Source organism: Diospyros lotus, chromosome 5 (genome assembly GCF_014633365.1).
Source record: "Diospyros lotus cultivar Yz01 chromosome 5, ASM1463336v1, whole genome shotgun sequence".
NCBI lineage: Eukaryota > Viridiplantae > Streptophyta > Magnoliopsida > Ericales > Ebenaceae > Diospyros > Diospyros lotus.
In genome coordinates this window covers 34,798,210-34,818,469 of record NC_068342.1, presented here as the reverse complement: position 1 = coordinate 34,818,469, position 20,260 = coordinate 34,798,210, and the positions used below count along the sequence as shown (strand labels likewise).

The window sequence follows — 20,260 nt, the reverse complement described above, 5'->3', positions numbered from 1 at the left end:
CCCAAAGGATATTTAGCAAAATTAATCAATATATTTTCCATAGATAATAGATAAGGCTGTAAGTTCAAAAAAATTCAATTTGAAAAGTTTTAAATATCTAAAATCATTATTTATAGTAATATATATATATTTTTTAGATTTGTGACTTCATTAATACTTTTATTATTCTTAAAAAAAGGTATAAACTATTTTTAGAATTTTTAATAAGTTTAAAAATGTTTGTGTATGCTTCCATAAAAAGATTATTAATAATATAGCGTCAAGTGCGTTTTAATAATTATTCCATTTTAAAATGATTGGGGTATATGAATCTACCATTTGGTTTTTTGAGAGCAAAACGACCTCGTTTTTCTGTGATCCACGGCTCGTTCGGCAGGTTTGACCCACCCCTCCGAGCAAAAATCTGCCTCCTTTGGCTTCACCTAAATCCAAACACAACAAATACGCCCCCAGAGCAAACCTCGTGGCTGTTCTTTCTTCATTCACCCGAGCGCCGGCTTCGATCTCTGCTTCTCGCTCTCGCTCTCGCTCGCTGCGAAATGAGGGTTAGGGTTTTCTACATCCTCGCTTTTCTCCTCCTCTCCTCTCCCTTTCTCCAAGGTTCGCATCTCAGATCTGCATCTCCACGCAATTAGATTCAAATTGTATACGCGACGATGTTGTATCTCTCTTGATGTCTCAACTATTGGTTAACTCTATTCATCTTCGTCCGATTTAGCGATCGAGGTTCCTGAATCCATTTTTTCTTTTTCCTGATGTTTGTCTGATTTTAAATTCTGGCCCGTGAATTCTTTGCTTTCTGGTGTTTGGTATGGATCCCGATCCATGCGTGTTTGGTTTTGTTGGTCGAAAGTCGATGCAGATTTGAGATACTGTTGCTGTTTGATATGGCGGACGTTATTTTCTTCGCTTTTTTTGTGCAAAAGTCAATGCTATGCGATACGTTTGGTCACTGAGGATAGCTTTGCTTTTGTTGTGCTATGGCTCGAGATTGCGTTGTTTTAATATGGTGCCGTCCTGGAAATTGTCGTCCAACATGCTGGAATAAAGTTCGGTTTTCCTTTTCGTTAATTGACGGTTCATTAATTTTATGCTTGGCTTGCTGCATGTTTTCTTTAGATACTCTTCTTTTACTTGACAGCTTCAATTAAATTACTGACTCAGACTCATTAGCCAACAAAAAAAAAAAAAAAAATCACTGACTCTTCCATTCTCCATTTTGGCAATATTTAGTGATTTTTATTTAATCTTCGTCTTTGATGGAATCTTTGCTAGTTGTAAACGCCATGCTTATATAAATCTTGAATTGTCGTTTTGTTATGGGTGCGTTTTATCCTTGGAAGTACTTTGTAACTAATATCAGTTTAATTTTTATATTTGCCTGTTACTGGTATTGGATTTTGCTGATTTACATAATTACCAAAATGATGCATAATGTTATTAATTTTACTTTGCTTCATAGTTGCTAGGTGCCAATCAGATTCGGATGCAGAACCTGTTGAAGCAGTAGAAGAAGGAGGTGATTTTGGGATTGTTGGCGAAGATGACCAGGGCTTTGGTGATGGGAACTTTGGTCCTGCTCCAGGAGTGGAAACAGTTTGTGTTTTCCCAAAAAATCCTTCAAAATGTGAGGATTTCATCTATTGTTTCAACTCTGTCCATCATTATCAGTTGATTTGTTCATATGTCCTCCATTTTTTTTTTCAGTTGAACATCATCTTTTACATTTTTTGAGTTGTCTTTTATCAGTGTTCTTTATTTTTTTGCTAATTATATTATTTATTTCTTTGTGCAGCGGTGACTGCTGGGGAAGAGAGTGAACTATTAGTTGGTATGAAAAATGATGGTAAGTGTAGCTATATGCTTCTCTAAAATGTACTTGCTGCTCTTTCCCGTTGCACATCCTTACCTTTGCATTGAATACCATCCTTGTAGACAGCTGATCTCACTTGCCTTCTGGACAATGACAGGGGAATCTAGTGTGAATATCATTGCTATCAAGGCTAGTGTTCATCTTCCTTTCGATCAGCAACCTTTGGTTCAAAATCTTTCTGCACAGGTAACTATGAGTGTATGGTCTTGTTATTTCCTGCATACTTGATCTCTTAGAGTAACCTGAACTTTTAAGAATGATGTAAAATTGCTGCAATTAGCTTTTCTTTGCCTTTCATCTGCTGGCTAGTTGATCCTTATCCTCAAATTTGAAAATTGGATGATTGTTCTATATTTCTTTTTTTAAGCATGTTAACAAATTCAAGCAGAATCCTTAAAAGCATTGGATTGGGCTTGTTGGTAGCCAAAGGTGCCAAAAGTCTACAGATGATAAAAGATGCAGCATAGCTGCATAGGCAAGGACTGACAGAGGCAAGCATTGACTAAAATTAAATATAGTTTCTGGCAAGAGAGATATGGCACTGTGGGAGGATAATGAGAAAAGGGAGCGATCTTTTAGAGTGAAGATCCGAACAGCATAAGTATCTTGAGGATGCTGATGGTGCAACAGTGGTTGGAAGACGTTATTCACAGCTCTTCTATTGAGGGATGGCCGTTAATAGTATGAGCGCACATTTGGCAGTAGGTGCAAGATTTGGTTAGCATTCTTTGTGGAGCCCATAAATTGAAGAGAAGTTAATCACCTTTGATATATGGGGTGTTTAGGTTTAAGGACAAATTGGCATACTGTTTAGGGGACTCACACTGCTCAAAACCTAAGTGGGCAAAGAGGCCATCTTCCCTTATGCTAGAAACACCTGACATGTGAGGATAGGTGACTTAAATCTTTCGCTGATGTAATTGGTTGCACATGCAATATGTGCCTCTGTTCTTCATCACTTAGTCTTTCAGGTATAGATAAAAACCTAATTAATTTTGTGATGAAATGATGCAGTTTTAAGCTTTTCACATTTCTTCTCTTTTTTCCTTTTATGAATTGGTGGCATCTTTTTCCAAATCTTGAAATTGAAGTCACGTTGATTGTTTTCCCATATTCATCCTTTTTCACTGTTTTTGGGGTAGTCGAGTGGGCTGTAGCTTTCAGTTAAGACTCCCTCTCTCTGGAAAGTAAAATTTTTGTTTGCTCCACAAATGGAAAACCCCATTTTGGGAAAGAAAATAGTGGTCACCATGTCCAAATTTTGATGTGGCCCATTCTTAGTGAGTTCTCATTTATAAGAATCAAAGGTGAAGTGGAAAATTGGACATAACCAGCGGACATGCCTGACAAACATTTCAATGGTTTCTTGATCTGGTTCTGTCCTAATGGCATGTTCATTCCTCCTATGTGGAGGTGGTTACATGAGCTATGGTGCAGTAACTTTTACATTTTCCCTAGAATACTCTTCATGCTTTCTGCCCTCCATTTGGAAATTTTATACTACTATTTTTTAGTGCAAGAGTAATTCCTATGAATAGTTTTATGAGTTGCCTAGTATTGTCCCATACGCACTAAAACATACGCACTAAAACACATGCGCATGCACTCCTGGAGACGAAAGTAGAGTTGGTCCATTTTCATATATAAGTTTACAGTAATTCCTTACTGGATGTTAGTTCTTTTTTATAAACTGCCATTCATTTTTTTTTTCCGGTCATCTTTCTAGGAATGAGGATAATTGGTCAGTGCTGTTAAAGACTAACTCTGAGCAAAAAGGCCTCTTGTTTTGTTTTGTCTTCCTCCCCCACCCCCGTCATTTTATAAGTAAAAATGTAATTACAGGACTGGCATGCCTCTTGGCATAGTGTTACTTTCTACTCTTGTCAATAGTCTATCAATGATTACAACATTGATAAGGGCTGGCAGGCATATTTTTCAGATTTCCAAAATTTGAACATGTTGAAACTTGATGACTTCAAATTCAGTAGCGTTTTATTGTGCCAAGAATGTCAGGACCCTGGCCCTAACTTCTGATTTTCTCGAAGATAGAATTGAAATAGTAGGAGCAATAGAGAGAAATGAGGGAGGATCAGACAGAATAAGAGGGAAACCGAGAGAGATGAAGGAGAAATAGACAGAAAGCAGGGAGAAACAAAGAGAATCCGAGAGAAAGTAAGGGAGAATTGCAGAGAAAAGGAAGATCTTTTAATTCATAACAACATAATTATACCCGGCCATGTGGTTATAGCTTTATGTAAGCTATCCGCAGCAGTTACTACTCCACTACAGGTAACTGCTCCTAAATTACTCCATAACTGACAATAATCTGAGAATAAAGGCAATAACTAACCCTTCTACAAATTAATACAATCTATAAAAATTAAAAATAAAAATAACTAGCTAAGTCATGACAGAATGATGCCAAAAGAGGCCTGCTCGGCAGTCTGGGAAGTGAGCCTAAATGTTCTACCAAATATAAGCTTATATAGAACTTCTTAAACAGAGCAATGCAATCTAGCATTCTTTTGCTTGATTCACATTAAAGAAGGGTGCATACTTTATATATATGATCTGATAGTTGTTTAGAGGACTATGTTTCTTTCTGCCATGTGCATTATGTCTGTTTGTTATTTGATTCTTCACTTGCTTAATTGGCAAAACCTGTATGTGGAGCCTACTTCTAATTCTACCATACATTTGTTACCTTATGCCGTTGCTTATGTCCTAAACATTTTAGCTTGTGTAAGTCTTTTTTTTTTTTTAAAAAAAAAGAAAAGAAGAAAAGGGAACAAGTTAGCTTGTTGTGGGCTTTCTGAGGTAGAAAAACCAGTCTACTTGTGTGTTCAACACCTCCCCCCCTCTCTTCTTTATTTAAACTGCCATCTAATATTTGATCTTCTATATTGAATGCTCTTGTCATTAGTTGTCTCAGTCAATTACTCATTTATATGTTTGTCTTCTCTAGGGTTTTCACAATGCATCCGTTCCTCCCTTAGCCCAGGCTACTTTCCCATACTTATTTGCTGTTAGCAAATTTTTACAGGTATGTCCTTTTCTCTGGAAGTTCATGGATGCCATATTATAATCCAAGAAACTGTATTTTGATTGTAATTCTTTTTACTTGATGTGTACAATTCCTTTGTTTTACACAGGCAGTTTAATAATTTCTTTGTTTGCAGCCTGGAACATTTGATCTTGTGGGCACCATTGTCTATGAGATAGACCAAAACCCATACCAGAGTACATTCTATAATGGTACTTTTGAAGTTACTGAAGCCGGTGGACCTCTTAGTGTTGAGTCTGTTTTCCTATCTTTCCTTGGAATTGCCCTTCTTGTCCTTCTTGGGATATGGATTCGTAGTCAAATACAGCATCTCTCCAAGGTAATTGCATACTTCCATTTATGTTCTTCATCTTTTGCTATAACACATCTTTAAGACTAATACTTCTACCTAATTTAAGTGCATTCTTTTTTATGATCGTAATTTTACCCTATTATCATTGTTTAAACATTCCATTTGCAGAAAAATATATGTATATATTTACACATACATGTTCTGAATGCACTTTGGAAGATGTGGTTTTAGAGGGAGATGTTGGAAGCAATATAATCAAGAGTGTGTTTATCACTTGCCTCCTGCATCCCCTCATCTTTCTTTTCCTTGGTTTTTCAGGTTGGGGTGAGTGTTTTGTTCCACAGGTGTTAAAAGGCTTTAGATAGTGAAATGACATATGTATTCATGTTTTTTTCTATGGTACTCCCATTTCCCCTTTCTGTGGAGTATGCCTGACCAAGTACATTGGTTAAGGAAAGCATCTTTGAGTTGAGGATTTATGCAGATACTGTGTCCTATTTAAATATTTTTTGGTGAATTACGAGTAGTATATGTATATGTAGCTGTGAAGGGAAATAGTGCAACTTCTTAGATGTCGAAGCCCTGATGTATAAAATGGGACTCTTAAAAATTTTAACTTAGCAGAAAGGATTTAGGGAGTAAAATTTTCTATAGCTGATATACATCGACTTTGTTCCCTTATTGCAATGAATGTTTAACCTTTTTCTGCATTTGTTATTTTTATTTATCAGAAAACTAAGAGGGCACCAAAGGTGGAAGTTGGAACTAAGACTACTGATGCCTCGATGGATGAGTGGCTGCAGGTATGTTGTTTAGGCATTTTTATGCTCAAATATTATAATTTCTTGTCATTCCCGAACCCCCCGTCCTCCTCCCCGACAATTTTAATTTTTGACCCCTTTGAATCTGTTGTTTTATGCTAATGTAAATCTACATATATCTTGTTAATTGTGAAGATATATATGTATATATATTTCTTGTTCAGAGTCCAAGTTTTAGTGGGAGCTTTGGTATGTGGTATTTGTAATCATGGATGTAGACTAAAGTGTAGATTCAAGTTGAAGTTGGATATTACTGGGAAATTTAAGAGGACTTAAAGTTGACTCTTCCTCTCACTTTCAGGGAACTGCATATACTCAGTCGCAGTCCAGCAAATCAAAAAAGAAGAAGTAGATCAGCATGGTCCCCAGAAAACAGCCTGCAAACAGAGCATAGTGATGAGGCATAAATTATTGTAATTTGAGACTTGGGGATTTGGAAACTTAAAGACACGGAAGATGAATTAGTCGGAAAACTAGGTCAGGAAAGACTTGCCTCACTGTTGTAGCATGAGGGAGAAACCTAACTTTATGTTTCATTTTCTTGGAGACCTTGAAATGTTGAGCCTTTTTGAAAAAACTGACGGAGATTTGAAGTAGGGAAAGCTGCAAGTTTTGTCAAACCTAAGAGAGTTCCCTTGGATGATGGTTAATTTTTTTTTTTTTTTTGGGCTCTTTCATCATGATCGTGCCTTACTTTAGCTCTCTGATTTTGAATTCTGTGTTGTGGATATTCGTGCACGCGTGTTGGCTGGTACTAGATGACGGTATTTTGGGCAAAACGCTCTGTTTTTGTAACACAGCAAAAGCTATCGTTTTGCTCTCGGGAGTCGGGAAGATGCAGAAGTTTAGAGCTTTTGCTTTGGGAAGCTGGGAGTTAAAAATAATATACCAAATACGCATTTGGTCTTGTGGTATGTAGCTGGTTTGGCAGTTCTACTTCTGCATAGCAGCAGCACTGTTATGGACACACCTGTATATGTATTGCATGACTACTCACCACAGGAAAACCAATACATAAGCTGAATGAATGCATAATGATCACGGTCCAAGCTGAAGCTGTAAATTATTAGCTTTAGTAAAATGTCGCAAATGATCGACCGAAGTTGTTTGAGGAAGTTTGTGGATTTGTACAAAGCACAAACCACGGACTTGAGTTTAACGCCAAAAACATTTATGCCCAGCAACTTGACTTTGTTTAATGCTCTGGAAAAAAAGCAAATTTCAATTGATAATTCAGCCCTATGCCCCGTCATTTGAAAGGAAATGTTCTACATTGCACTTTAACTCACGACCATTAAAGTTTTAAGTTTTTGACAGAGGAGAGTTGTCTGATCTTTTTGGTAATGTCTGATTTTGGAGTTTTTGACATTTTTTCTAAGTATATATTTTTTGGTGAAAAATATTATCAGAACAAAATAATAACTGTAATTGTAAATTATTTCTACAATTATGATCGTTAATTACTCTGTACACTTATAAATGCCCCATTGTAAACTGAGAATGCATTAAAGATTGATGGCTGGGATGGTGGTGAACAGTGGAATGGAAGGTCTGTCTGTCTGGCAGCAATTATTGGTCAAAAAAGAAGCGAAATGAGATGAGGATCAGATTTGAAGCTTTAATATGAATGAAGAGGGGGGGTTGAATGATATCGTGTGAATGTTTACTCAACCACAAAAGAAGGCTCTTTAATGAATGGCTGGCACATCGTAATTCATATGACAGGTATTCCCCTACTGCTTCAATCGTATGTATGTATGGTGCCCATGCCTCTCTTTTAACTTTATTTTTTTTTTTCAAACTACTTTAAACCTTCACAAGTGCTTTTAAAATTTTAGGATTCGAAACACAGAAATTAAAACATAGAAATCATGTAACCAAACAGACCCTTGGTTACAAATAAGAAGATACCGACATAAGAAGAAGAAATACCATCTCGAATGCCCATAACATAAAACATTATTCAAACACTGATTAATAAAAAAATTGGGAGAAGTACAAAAAAATTACATAGAAAAACTTGGCAACAAACCAACCAATGGGGTAGTAAACTTAGTAATTAGAAGCAGTGAGTGTTAATAGATATAAAATGCATCAGCTTTTGTGTTCATAGTCTGAGTGTTAATATCAAACCCAACCATGCATGAGATCTCCAACAAACAAACTTAATTATCACCCACTAAGGTTGCTTCATTATTGCATTTAATTGATGACTCTAAACCAATATTTTGGTAACAGTTGCTTTTGAGTTGGACAGATAATGGCCACATTTTAGCACCACATGCTAATTAATGCAGCATACAACTTTTTTTTCCCTCTCTAATTAGTTGGATGCATCCATTTAATGCTATCTATCTAATTTATTTTTATTATTTTTTATTTTTATTGTGTTGGACATGTCTTTGCAGTATATGCTACAAATCGGGGTGTACAAACGATCAGTTTGATAAATCGAGGAGCAAAATCAAACGGAACTAATCAATTAATTTGAAAAACCGAACTAATCAATATCCGAACCCAAACTGTATAGACCAAGCATGGAGCCACATGGGGCCCAATGGGGGCAATTGTCTCCACTGGGCCAGAGATTTTTTTTTTAATTTTATATTATTAAAAATAATAATATTAATCGCCATTGACCCGAAAAAAGAAATTATAACCCTAACTTTTAGGTCTCATTTTTAGCAAGGAATGATGCCCAACCCAATGCTCACCCCATAACGCCTCCACCTCCCAACTTCCTCCTCCTCTTTATTTGCTTTCACTAATTGTACATCCTCACTCTGTCTTTGGGGTAGACCAAACTTTTACTCTTCTCTAACTATAAACAATAATATTTGTGAATTGAAAAAATAGAAAAAGAGAGTTGGATGCATATGGTCAAGGGTCTAATTCATGTTTGATTGTGACTAATTAAATGGATTAAGCTGGTCTACGTCTTTGACTGATTGTGCTTGGTGATGTCACAAATTAATTTGTTTTTCTTTTCTCAATTCTTAGAAATTTCGACTTTGATATCTCACCAACATAACAATATTTCATTTGTGACGTTAACATCTTGTGAATCTCTTTTAATAATAATTATAAAATTATATATTAATATAAAATTTAGTGACTATTTATACAATTTATTCTAATTTCATCTATGCAACACTAGTAGTGTAAATTAATTAAAAAAAAACTAAAAATCAAGAACCCCCAAATATCTTTAAGAAAAAGCATTTCTTAGCCTATAATTAGGGTTGGTAATGGTTCGATTTGATTTCAATTTTTGTCAAAATCATAACTAAACTAAATTTAAACTGTTAAAATCAAAATTAAACCATTACCCATTGATTTTAAAAATTAAAAATCATAACTAAACCATTCACTTTCGATTTTAACTATAATTTTTTTGGTTTAATCTATAATCTTTCGTTAGGTTTTATTTGTCTAAATATTTAATTAATTAGTTTTATTAATAATTATTTGACTGACAAAAATAAAATAATTTAAGTTTATGTTTTATTTTTATTTGTTAATTACTTTATAAATTTTAAATATTTTATATATTTGTAATGCATTAGTTAAAATATTTATAAAAAAATACATTAGTTAATACATATATTATGTGTATATAATATATTAAATAAATATATATTATATATATATTCAATTCAATATATTTCGATTTAATTCGATTACCGACATATTCAATTTCATTTGGATTCGAGTTTTAATTTAAATTTAATGAAAATTATAATCAAATTATATTCATTAAAATAGTATTTGATTTTTTTTTAAATCAAATTATTATCTAATCAAATAATTTTTAACCACGTCAATGATTGAGTTTTGGTTCGATTTTGCACGATTTCAATTGCAGTAGCTATAATGGAGCTTGCAGATTGGATCGGAATATACCCAAAATTGCACTAATCATTGTGCATCTTTGTTGTACGATCTCTTGGTAGCCGGCCATAATTAAATTACTAACAGAAGTGGAACGCCCCCCAACTACTTTATAATTACTATTAATAAAAATCACAACTTTTAATTCAATCAACTAAAGTCAAAGTTAAATACATTTACGTACATACATATATTTATTTAAGTAATATTTATTAAAATAAGTAAAATAAAATTATATTAAAATAAGCTTAAAATATTTTTTTGACCAATATATGAAAATGTCAAGTTAAGTTTGAGAAATATTTTAAAATTTTTATCAAATTATTTGTTAAATTTTTTTAAATGTACTAAAGAACATGTATATCATTTTTTTTTTCTTATTTGTAAAGTAAAAAATATGTTTATTTTGAGAGAATGAGAGAAATAAACAAATATATTAGAAATGATCTAGAATAGTTTTCATATCGTATATTTTTTGATCTGTATCTTAATTAATAAATACTATCTTAAAAAAAAAAAAACTAAGGAAGGATGAGAAAAAATTACCGTGTATACATATATTGTTTGATTTTCTTTATTTGAGGTGCTACTTATAATTTTAATGGATTTTAGTAATAGAGAAATGTTCTCTTGGTTTTGCCCGTGTTGGATAAACTTTATGTTGTTTCGACGCGATGAACATAATAATTTTGTAATATCTTTAATATAAGAAAAAACAAAGAAGAATCGTAAGAGACAAAGTGAGGTCATACTAATTGACGAGAGATTGTGTAGATAGATAATTGACTACTATAATATTAAACTATCAAGATAATGACAAAGCTTGTTATATTTTATGTATTGTTTAAGCACTTATTTATAACTATTAAAAATAAATAAATTTGTTTCCATAAATCACTATAATAATCATTTTAATAACAAAAGAAGAGCTATAAAAGCTGGCAAACAAGCAGAAAGAAATCAACAACAACAAAAAAAAAAAAAAGGGAAGCAGTTGTACAGTTGAGAGATAACATTGAATGAGAAGATAATGATGGCATTTGACAAAGCATTGCCAATTGGTTCTCCTTCTCAAGGGGAGGGGGAGGTGGAGGGGTGTCGGTCCCTGAGTTCATGTGAGGCCCTTAATGCCTGTCGGTGAGCTTCTCAAGCGCATCCCCCTCCTCTGCCCACTATATATTTGTCAAAATGCCTCACTGAACCAGCCATCACTCGACTCTCCTTGCCATCATCACCGGCATATGAGCTTCAATGGGGATTCGCCCCCTTTGTCTTCTGGGTTTGTGGGTGTTGTTGCTTCTCTCTGCCTCCAGCCTCTGCCATGGAAGCGACAAGGCTGTACTTGAGGTGGTTGGAGTTGGAGAATGCGCAGATTGTGCGGAGATTAACATTAAAACCAGCCATGCGTTTTCAGGTCCATTTGTCTTTTGTTTTCTAGTCTTTATGAAATATGAATATTCGTCCGTACCAGCCTTCTCTTCCATTATAGTTGAAATTTACTATTTTTACCCTTCTTGCTTCTTAAGCCAAGTAAGGCAAAATCGTAATTTGCCTTGGTGCCTAATCCGCTTGCTCGGTTTTTGGATCGTCATACCGCATATGCCTAAATCATTGACTTGCTTTGCTAACTTTGCGCAGGGCTTGGAGTGACCATTGATTGCATTCCCACAAATGGAGAGCAATTCCAGAGAAGAGCGGTTGGAGAGCTTGATGAAGAAGGCAGATTCAAAGTGTCTCTTCCTGCGGAGATTCTGGAAGACGGAAAGCTCAAGGAAGAGTGCTTTGCACAGCTGCACAGTGCATCGGCTGCTCCATGCGCAGCCCACAATGGACTTGAGTCCTCAAAGATAATCTTAAAGTCCAAAGCTGATGGCAAGCACATCTTTACCACCGCCGGGAAGTTGAAATTCTCGACGGCGACTTGCACCTCAGCCTTCTTGTGGCCTTTCTTCAAGTACCCACCTTTGCCCAAGCTCACTCTCCCTCCATTTTACTTCGGCCATCCCTTCCCTAAGAAGCCACTGCCTCCACTAATACCCATTTATAAGAAGCCACTGCCACCACCAATACCCATTTACAAGAAGCCACTGCCACCACCAATACCCATTTACAAGAAGCCACTGCCACCACCAATACCCATTTATAAGAAGCCACTGCCACCACCAATACCCATTTACAAGAAGCCACTGCCACCACCAATACCCATTTACAAGAAGCCACTGCCACCACCAATACCCATTTACAAGAAACCACTGCCACCACCAATACCCATTTACAAGAAGCCACTGCCACCACCAATACCCATTTACAAGAAACCACTGCCACCACCAATACCCATTTATAAGAAACCACTGCCACCACCAATACCCATCTACAAGAAGCCGTGTCCACCACTAGTGCCCATCTACAAACCAAAACCAAAGCCGCTTCCACCACCAGTGCCAATCTACAAACCAAAACCCAAACCGAAGCCACTTCCACCTCCTGTTCCAATCTACAAACCGAAACCTAAGCCAAAGCCGCTTCCACCTCCCGTTCCAATCTACAAACCAACCCCGAAACCAAAGCCGCTTCCTCCGCCTGTCCCAATCTACAAGAACCCGCCCCCAGCACCTGTGCCAATTTACACGCCAATGCCACCACCTGCGCCATCTCTTCCTCCTCCAATATTCCCAAAGAAGCCTTGCCCACCATTTCCCAAGCTGCCTCCATTCCCCAAGATTCCTCCAAAGACCTTCCACCACCACCACCACCCCAAGTTTGGGCCATTCCCTCCATTGCCTCCTCATTTTCCTCACCCTTAAGCTACCACCTTCTGGGCCTTGGAAGTTAATTATTGGTGTTCTGTGCAATGTAGAGATTTGTTCGCTTTGAGATTTTAGTACCACAATAAAGCCTGCCATTTGGAAAGGGGATCAGAGAGGGAGAACTAGCTAGCTGCTGGTTGATATGGTGAGAGCCCAAGAGTGAACAGAGAGATATCATTACTGATTAAATTACCTGTTATTCATGAAGAAGTGGATGGATGGTGTGCATTAATTAAGTTATGGTGGTAATGGAAAGACTGGCATTATCAAAGGAATGTGCTTGGCCAAAGTCCTGATTAATTATTATTGGGTTTTAATATATATATATATATATATATTTTACTTCTTTCTGTACAAAACTGGTGGAGTCCTTTGCTGCATGTTGTGCTTGGCGTTATGGTTGGTTGCAGTAGGTATTGTTGTGCTGTGTTTTATTATCTGACGAGGCTTGAAGGCCGCCGTATATGATTCAATCATTATATTATATTTATATATTTCAAGTAACTTTTTACGGGATAATCAAGATAACCAACCTAAAAGTTTAGCATAATTATTTGGTTTCAATGACATCTGATACTATATGTATACTTTTTCTACAGATTATTTCCTAAGTTTCTAAGCCTACGTTTTGGCTCACAACATCACCCAGTACAAATGGTTCTACAAAGTCTCTCCTAATTCGCATTTTGAAACTTAAAAAAGTTAGAAACTCTATAAATATTTGTTCTAGACTTACACTATTTTACAAAACTTTTCTTTATCAAGATTTAAATCTTAGATAAATTTATATATATATATATTTATGGTTCTAAGGGGAATCGTACACCCCACCCCACAAAAGTTAAAACTCGTACCTAAACATTTAAAAATTAGCCGAATGGTAGTATTCCAGTTTTTAAAAATTAAGAACAAATCACATCGATTTTTTTCTTCTTATTTTGGAAATCAAATTCAACATTTATTCTTTAGTTTTGGAAACCCTAAATTGATTTTTCACATAATAACCCTTGAGATGAAAGATAAAAATAAAAATTGTTAAATGATTTTTAAAAATAAAACAATAGCAATTATTTTGTTTTGAAAGCCATTGCTATCAATGACATATTAGAAGATTAGTTGAGAGTCATCAAACATGCGTCACATGGTAGAGAAATGAATCTCTTATATAGAGGTCTTGTTGTGTTGGTCGTAACATAAAAATTACCCAACGTAAGTAAAATAAGAGATAGAGAGTGTGAGTTTTATAAGAATAACTCTTATATTGTCCGATATAAATAAAATAAGACATCTCTCATTTTGTTTGCGTCCCGTCCCGTAACACCCCTCTCCCCTCATGGGGCTCATGCCGCTGGCATCTCATTCTATCTATCAGATAACTCTTAAATTGTCCTTGTCTAATGCGATCAGCAGAAGAAATTCTCTCTTATATATTTTGTTGAATTCAAGTAAAAAAGACCACTTTTATGGAGTCTAATGTTAGGCCTGAAAATTATTATGTATGTATTTGCTGGTTGATGAATAGATTAATATAAGTCGGATAATCCGTCGGCCTGGGATTTCCCAAAAAGCATGAGAAAGTGAGTACTCCGTCGTTGTAAGAGGGAGAGCTGCATCCATCAGTCATCATCACTTCACTGTCCACTGTATAATATCTAATCTACCAAACCTGGGCTGGGCTTGGCTTCCATTTATGCAATAAAATAATAATAAAATATAAAGCAAAAATGTACTCTGCTTGCAAGGGCCGGGCCATTCATTTACTGATGTGCCCTTAAATCGCATTCAAAGTAACAGAATAATGATAGATAGGGACCAACAAGAATAGTAAATGTAGGTGACGCAGTAGCCAGTAGGTGTAGGTTGAATGAAACTGTACCCAATGGGCAATGGCAAGTAAGTCGGGGGACTCTTTTCTGTCTCCATTTTTGTTTTTATTTATATTTATTGGGTAACCTTATTCACTTAGCACACGTTACTCAATTCATTTCCATTTACATCCCTATTTTTATATATTATAGCGACACGATCAAAAACATTATTATTGGTAATAACTTGAGGAATAACATAAGAATATTATTGTTAGTCAATTTTAATATTTGATACTGATTAATATAAGTGTAATTAATATTAATTTTAACAGGATTAAATCAAAACCCAAGATATAAAATTAAACCTGCAGGTAATGTAACATATAGTAGTGACATGACCAAGATATTCAAGGACGGCTCTAAGAAACATTTTAAGGCCTATGAGTCAAAACTCAAAACATAAAATATATCATAGATCATATCTATCTATCTATTATCTAAGTATCTCTCACCAAATTTTTCTTTTAAACGTTCCTCTTCCTCTTTACTAAATTGCATTGCAAACTGGACCAAGCAATTGAATTCTTAAAAATACTTGGCTAAGATCAGCTTTTAGAATGAGTTGTTTCACTTTTTTAGCTACTTCATACTTTGTACATTATCAACCAGACAAAACATGTAAGGCATCACAATTTGTTCTGGCTGATTAGGCTTACCAAGATAGTGATGATGATACAATATCCAAGAGAGGAGACTTATTTCTGCAATAAAATTAAAGTTTCATCTCATCGTACAGCAACAGCAAGTAGACATGTCAAACCGGTGGTCCCGAGCTTCTCGTCAAGGCGAGGCCCCCAGGGGATATGCAATTTCCTGTATCTGATAAATTTGGCAGGATACGAAGCCCAGGTACAGGTTGACAGCCTGCCTCAATTTTACAGCTCTTCCCTAGAGGCTCCACCTTTTGTATGCTCAACATAAGATGCATAAGCTTTGATTATTGACTCGTATATATTTATTCCTCTCAAGTACTCATCCTCCCTCAGAAACTGCAACAGGATGGAAATATGCCAGTTAGGCTGAAGCTGGTGACTTACAGATTTAACATTTTCTCACAAATGAAATCCTGAACTTGGGTATCTAGTTCCAAATTAATAATAATCAAATTGACATGCAAAACTGTAAGGGCATTTAAAAAGCAGAGAAAGAAAAACCTCCCCATCCATGCTGTATTTTGTTGTTTCTCAGAATTGAAATCAATGACAAGTTTCCCCTTTCAACAAGCAAAACAATGAAAACTTTGAAACCATCTTCAGCTTCATATTGTGTTCTCATTTCTGTATGGAATAATGATTTATGGAGCAAAAACAAATACTTTTGCTTTCCATAATTAGGTCTTTACAAAAAAAAAAATTTAAGCAGTTTCCAAACTTGCACCCTTGTTATTTTTCTGCTTTGGAAAATGGATAACAAGTTTCAAAACCTTAATAAACATGATCTATTATTAGTAGCAGCAGAGCAGAACGTATATATTAGTAGAAATAAAAGTAATTTGTAACAAGACTAGGCTAATTCTCCAAGCGTATATACTTGCAGCATTCACGTATTTTGCAAATGCATCAGATCATTGAATTACACTTTATACATCTTCATATAATTCAAGTCAAATTAATGGATAGCCTACCAGTGAAAGAATAGGATGAAATGTTTACCTCATTGTGATCATGAAGTAGAATGGGAGTGTTAGCCATTGGAGAAAAGCCAATTGCTGGCAACCCCAGTTCTCGAAAATTATGAGCATCTGTAGAAGCAGGAAAGATCTCAGGCCTTCCAACCTTTCCATTTGCTTTGCCAATGGCTCCTTCCAACAGTCCCCACCATGGATTCGAATTGTCAGTAGCTGTGATGATTGGCTTCCCAAACTTGTTGTAGACAGAAATCTTCTGCTTAAACTGCCAAATTTGCAAATAAAATTATGTTTATGCCATGGAAAAAAAGGCTTGACACCTGAAATTTCAAAACACTCTTTAATGGGTATCCATGTACATGTCAATGACTCCATGTCTTAAAAGATCCCAGTAAAAGGACCAACTCAAGATTGCATGACAAATGGTCCAAAATATTGTTCAGGAAGAAATTCCGAATTAAAGGTGATTAGGGCAGTTGGTTGATGATAAGAACAGTTGGTTTGAATGAAGATAAGATGATAAGAAGAAGAAGTTGAAATCAAAAGAAGATAACAAGTTACAGCTATTCCATAAAGATAGGAGGAAAACTAATTTTCAAGTTTAAATCCTATCTTATCTGTTGTTGTATTGTATTTTCAAATTTGTTATTTTGAATTCCTAGATTCTAGGAAAAAGCTGACAGCAGCTTCTGTATATGAAGCATACGATAGAATGCATAGTGTGATTGAATTTATTTCCACTCACCCCTTTGTCACTTAGAGCATGTCAATCTAAGCATCTAAATTTGTTCATGGTATCAAAGCCACTGATCGGTGACTGCATATCTTATCCTCTTCTTCACACAGCTGTTCGAAGATGGCCAGTACTTCGCCAACCAGTGAAGCCTCCACTACTTATCCTCCATCCACTACAACCTTACAATCTTCTACTGTCCCTATTTCCCTCGACCACCACACCCTTCAAATTACCCAGCATAAACTAAATGGGACTAACTTTCGAGAATAATTTCAATCAGTTTTGTTGGTTATGAAAGAGAGAGAAAAAGTGGGGTATCTAACTGGGGGAATCCCTAGACCAGATCCTGCAGCTGCTAACTATGAAGTATGTGATGCTGAAAATTCCATAGTTATGGCTTGCCTCATCAATTCTATGGAGCCAAAGATAGAGAGGACCTATCTGCTTTTACAAAACAACCAAAGAAGTATGGGTAGCGGTACAAAGACTTTACTCAGATATGAAAAACATGGCACAAAGCTTTGAAGTTCGATCAGCTATAAGGACCACTTGCCAAGGTAACCACTCAGTAACCGATTACTATAATATGTTGTCCGAGTTACGATAAGAAATTGATCTGTTTTATAACATCAGTTGGGAGTGTACCAAGGATGAAGTTAAGTACTCTAAAATGGTGGAAAAAGAAAGGGTATTTGACTTTCTACACGGCCTCAATTTTGAATTGGATGAAGTTAGAGGGATGTTGTTAGGGACCAAGCCATTTCCATCTATCCGGGAGACATTTGCAGAGGTGAGAAGAGAGGAAAGCTGGAAGAAGGTAATGCTTAATTCATTACCTGAAAATAACAATCAGAGTAGTTCAGCCCTTGTTACTTCTAAACAAAAAACAGCACCAACACGTGGAGACCCACAAAAAGAGAAACAGTAGCATGATTACTGTCACAAGCCCTATCACACCAGAGACACTTGCTGGAAGATCCATGGGAAACCAACAAATTGGAAGGGAAAGGCCAAAGGAAAACTCAAACTGAAGCAAGAGCTTCAAGGTGTGAACAGAAAAGAAACAAAGAAACGAGAAGAAGTCGTAGAATGAATTCAGAGAAAAATGAATTAATCAATCTAACAGAAATGAGGCATATCTGGATATATATACAAACCAGCTATCCCTAATAACAACCTGTTGCAATTTACAACAGCAGCCTCAACATCTTAGAACTCTTGACAGAAGTAGAAGACTTGAGCTTTGGCTTATCTGAAGCTGCAGTAGCACTAGGCTTGAGTCTTGGTTTTCCTGAAGCTGTAGTAGGATTAGAATGCATAGGTGACAGCTTGAGTCCAAGCTTATTGCACAAGAACAAGAATATGTCCCTCGACAATCCCAATATCAGCCATCTGGTGAAGTGTGTGAACATATCTGATTTCAACCTCTCCATTTTCTACCTTCTCCCAAACAAAATGCACATCAATCTCAATGTGCTTGGTGTGAGAATGAAACATCGGATTCTCAGCTATGCTCTTTGCTGCTAGATTATCATACCACAAAACTGGAACATGAGCACATGAATATCCCAACTCAGAAAACAGAGACTTAAGCCACAAGACCTCAGTCACCCCTTGTGCCACTGCTCGATACTCAGCCTCTCCAACAGACCTGGCCACTGCAGACTGTTTTCTTGAGCTCCAAACCAACAAATTCTGACCAAGAAAAACACACAGCCCACTGGTAGATCATCTGGTGATTTTGCAAGCAACATGGTCCGCATCTGTGTAAACAATTAGGGACGAGTCTCTAGGAGTAGGAGCAAACAAAAAACCCATACCAATGGTTCCCTTGAGATACTGAAGCAATCTTTTACAAGCTATCCAATGTTGCAATTTGGGGGAGGACAAAAACTGACTCAACTTATTTACCACAAAAGCTATATTTGGTTGAGTGTAGGTATGGAAGAGAACCAATGATGGTTCTATAGAGAGATGGATTAGAAAAAGAGTCACCCTCATCAGTCAATGATACTCCTAAGTTCATAGGTGTAACACGGGGCTTGCAATCTTGCATTGTTGCCTTTTTCAACAAATCTAAGTTATATTTGGACCGAGTGAGATATATACCATTAGTATCTCTATAGGCTTCAAACCTTAGAAAATAGTTGACAGATCTTAAGATTTTGAGAGCAAAATAAGTGTCCAAATCTTGAATGTAAGCTTGAAGAGTATCATCAATATACACCAAAATGAATAGCACATACTTAGTAGTCCTTTTAATGAACAAAGATGAATAAGAAACAACTCTTATAAACCTCTAATTCTACAAGGCTGATCTCAATTTTGTGTACCAAGCTCGAGGAGCTTGTTTAAGACCATAAAGTGACTTTTTCAATTTACACACATGAGAAGGAAACTGGGCATTTACAAAGCCTTCGGACTATGACATATAAACCTCTTCAGTTAAATCCCCATTAAGTAAAGCATTATTAACATCTACTTGCTAAATGTCCCAGCCAAAAGTGACTGCTAAGGAGAACAAAACTCTAATGGTAGGAGCCTTAATAATAGGGATAAAGGTCTCAACAGAGTCAATCCCAGGAGTTTGAAGAAAACCCTTAGCCACCAGCTGGGCTTTGTGCCTGAGAACCGACGCATTAGAGTTATACCTGATTCTAAAAACCCATTTGCAGCGAATGAGGTTCATATCAGAAGAGAAAGGAACAAGGTCCCATGTATGATTATGCTGCAATGCACAAAACTCCTCCTCCATAGCCTTATTCCAATGAGTGTCTAAGAGAGCCTCAACTTAATGGGCGAATAGAAGGAGTTGTAGCAACTCTGTGTTGAGGTATGTCACGGCTATGGCTACTTTTTTGCATTTAATTTCAATCTTATTCCTGTTTATTCAAATATGCACTGTTGTATTTCCTTGTTGCATTTATATTCTAGCTAACAGATTTTGTTAGGGGTAGAAGGCCACATGTAGGGCCTTAGGAAAAGACAAGATAGTCTATTGTAACCGCTTGGAGGGGGAAGGATCTGCTGCATCCACTTCCACACCAAATGCCTATATGTACCCCTCCCATTCCACGGGAGAAGGCATGAAAAAAGATTGAATACAAAATTATTATGTTCCTCTCTATTTCTCTCTCTCTCTCTCTCGCCTCACTCAATCCTCTCTACTTCCTCTGTTCTTTCTACCTTCCTACCCAATTCTTTCTATTATTCCCCTTGAAACTCACCGAGCCAAGGGAAGCTCATTGTCTTTGTCTAGGACAGTGACAATTTGGTATCAA

General features: G+C 36.2%; 3 protein-coding genes across 3 annotated transcripts in view; 2 read left to right on the top strand and 1 right to left on the bottom strand.

Moving 5' to 3' along the window:
* Positions 1-415: 415 nt before the first annotated feature.
* LOC127802733 (translocon-associated protein subunit alpha-like) lies at positions 416-6,964 on the top strand. Its single transcript, XM_052338736.1, has 8 exons — positions 416-600; positions 1,463-1,627; positions 1,796-1,846; positions 1,971-2,059; positions 4,839-4,916; positions 5,053-5,256; positions 5,961-6,032; positions 6,352-6,964. Exons 1-8 carry the CDS (start codon positions 540-542, stop codon positions 6,400-6,402), a joined length of 771 nt encoding a protein of 256 aa, XP_052194696.1. The 5' UTR covers positions 416-539; the 3' UTR covers positions 6,403-6,964.
* A 4,123-nt stretch (positions 6,965-11,087) lies between these two features.
* Positions 11,088-13,126, top strand: LOC127801980 (proline-rich protein 4-like). The gene is made up of 2 exons (XM_052337568.1): positions 11,088-11,355; positions 11,580-13,126. The coding sequence occupies exons 1-2, from the start codon at positions 11,193-11,195 to the stop codon at positions 12,743-12,745; spliced, it is 1,329 nt and encodes a 442-aa protein (XP_052193528.1). The 5' UTR covers positions 11,088-11,192; the 3' UTR covers positions 12,746-13,126.
* A 2,007-nt stretch (positions 13,127-15,133) lies between these two features.
* LOC127801733 (uncharacterized) overlaps positions 15,134-20,260 on the bottom strand; it is a 28,741-nt gene continuing 23,614 nt past the window's right edge. The window contains exons 3-4 of the mRNA XM_052337104.1: positions 16,269-16,508; positions 15,134-15,605 (exon numbers count right to left, since the gene is read on the bottom strand). Coding sequence (XP_052193064.1) covers positions 15,492-15,605; positions 16,269-16,508 — 354 coding nt within the window. The 3' untranslated portion in view covers positions 15,134-15,491. The remainder of the gene's footprint in view (positions 15,606-16,268; positions 16,509-20,260) is intronic.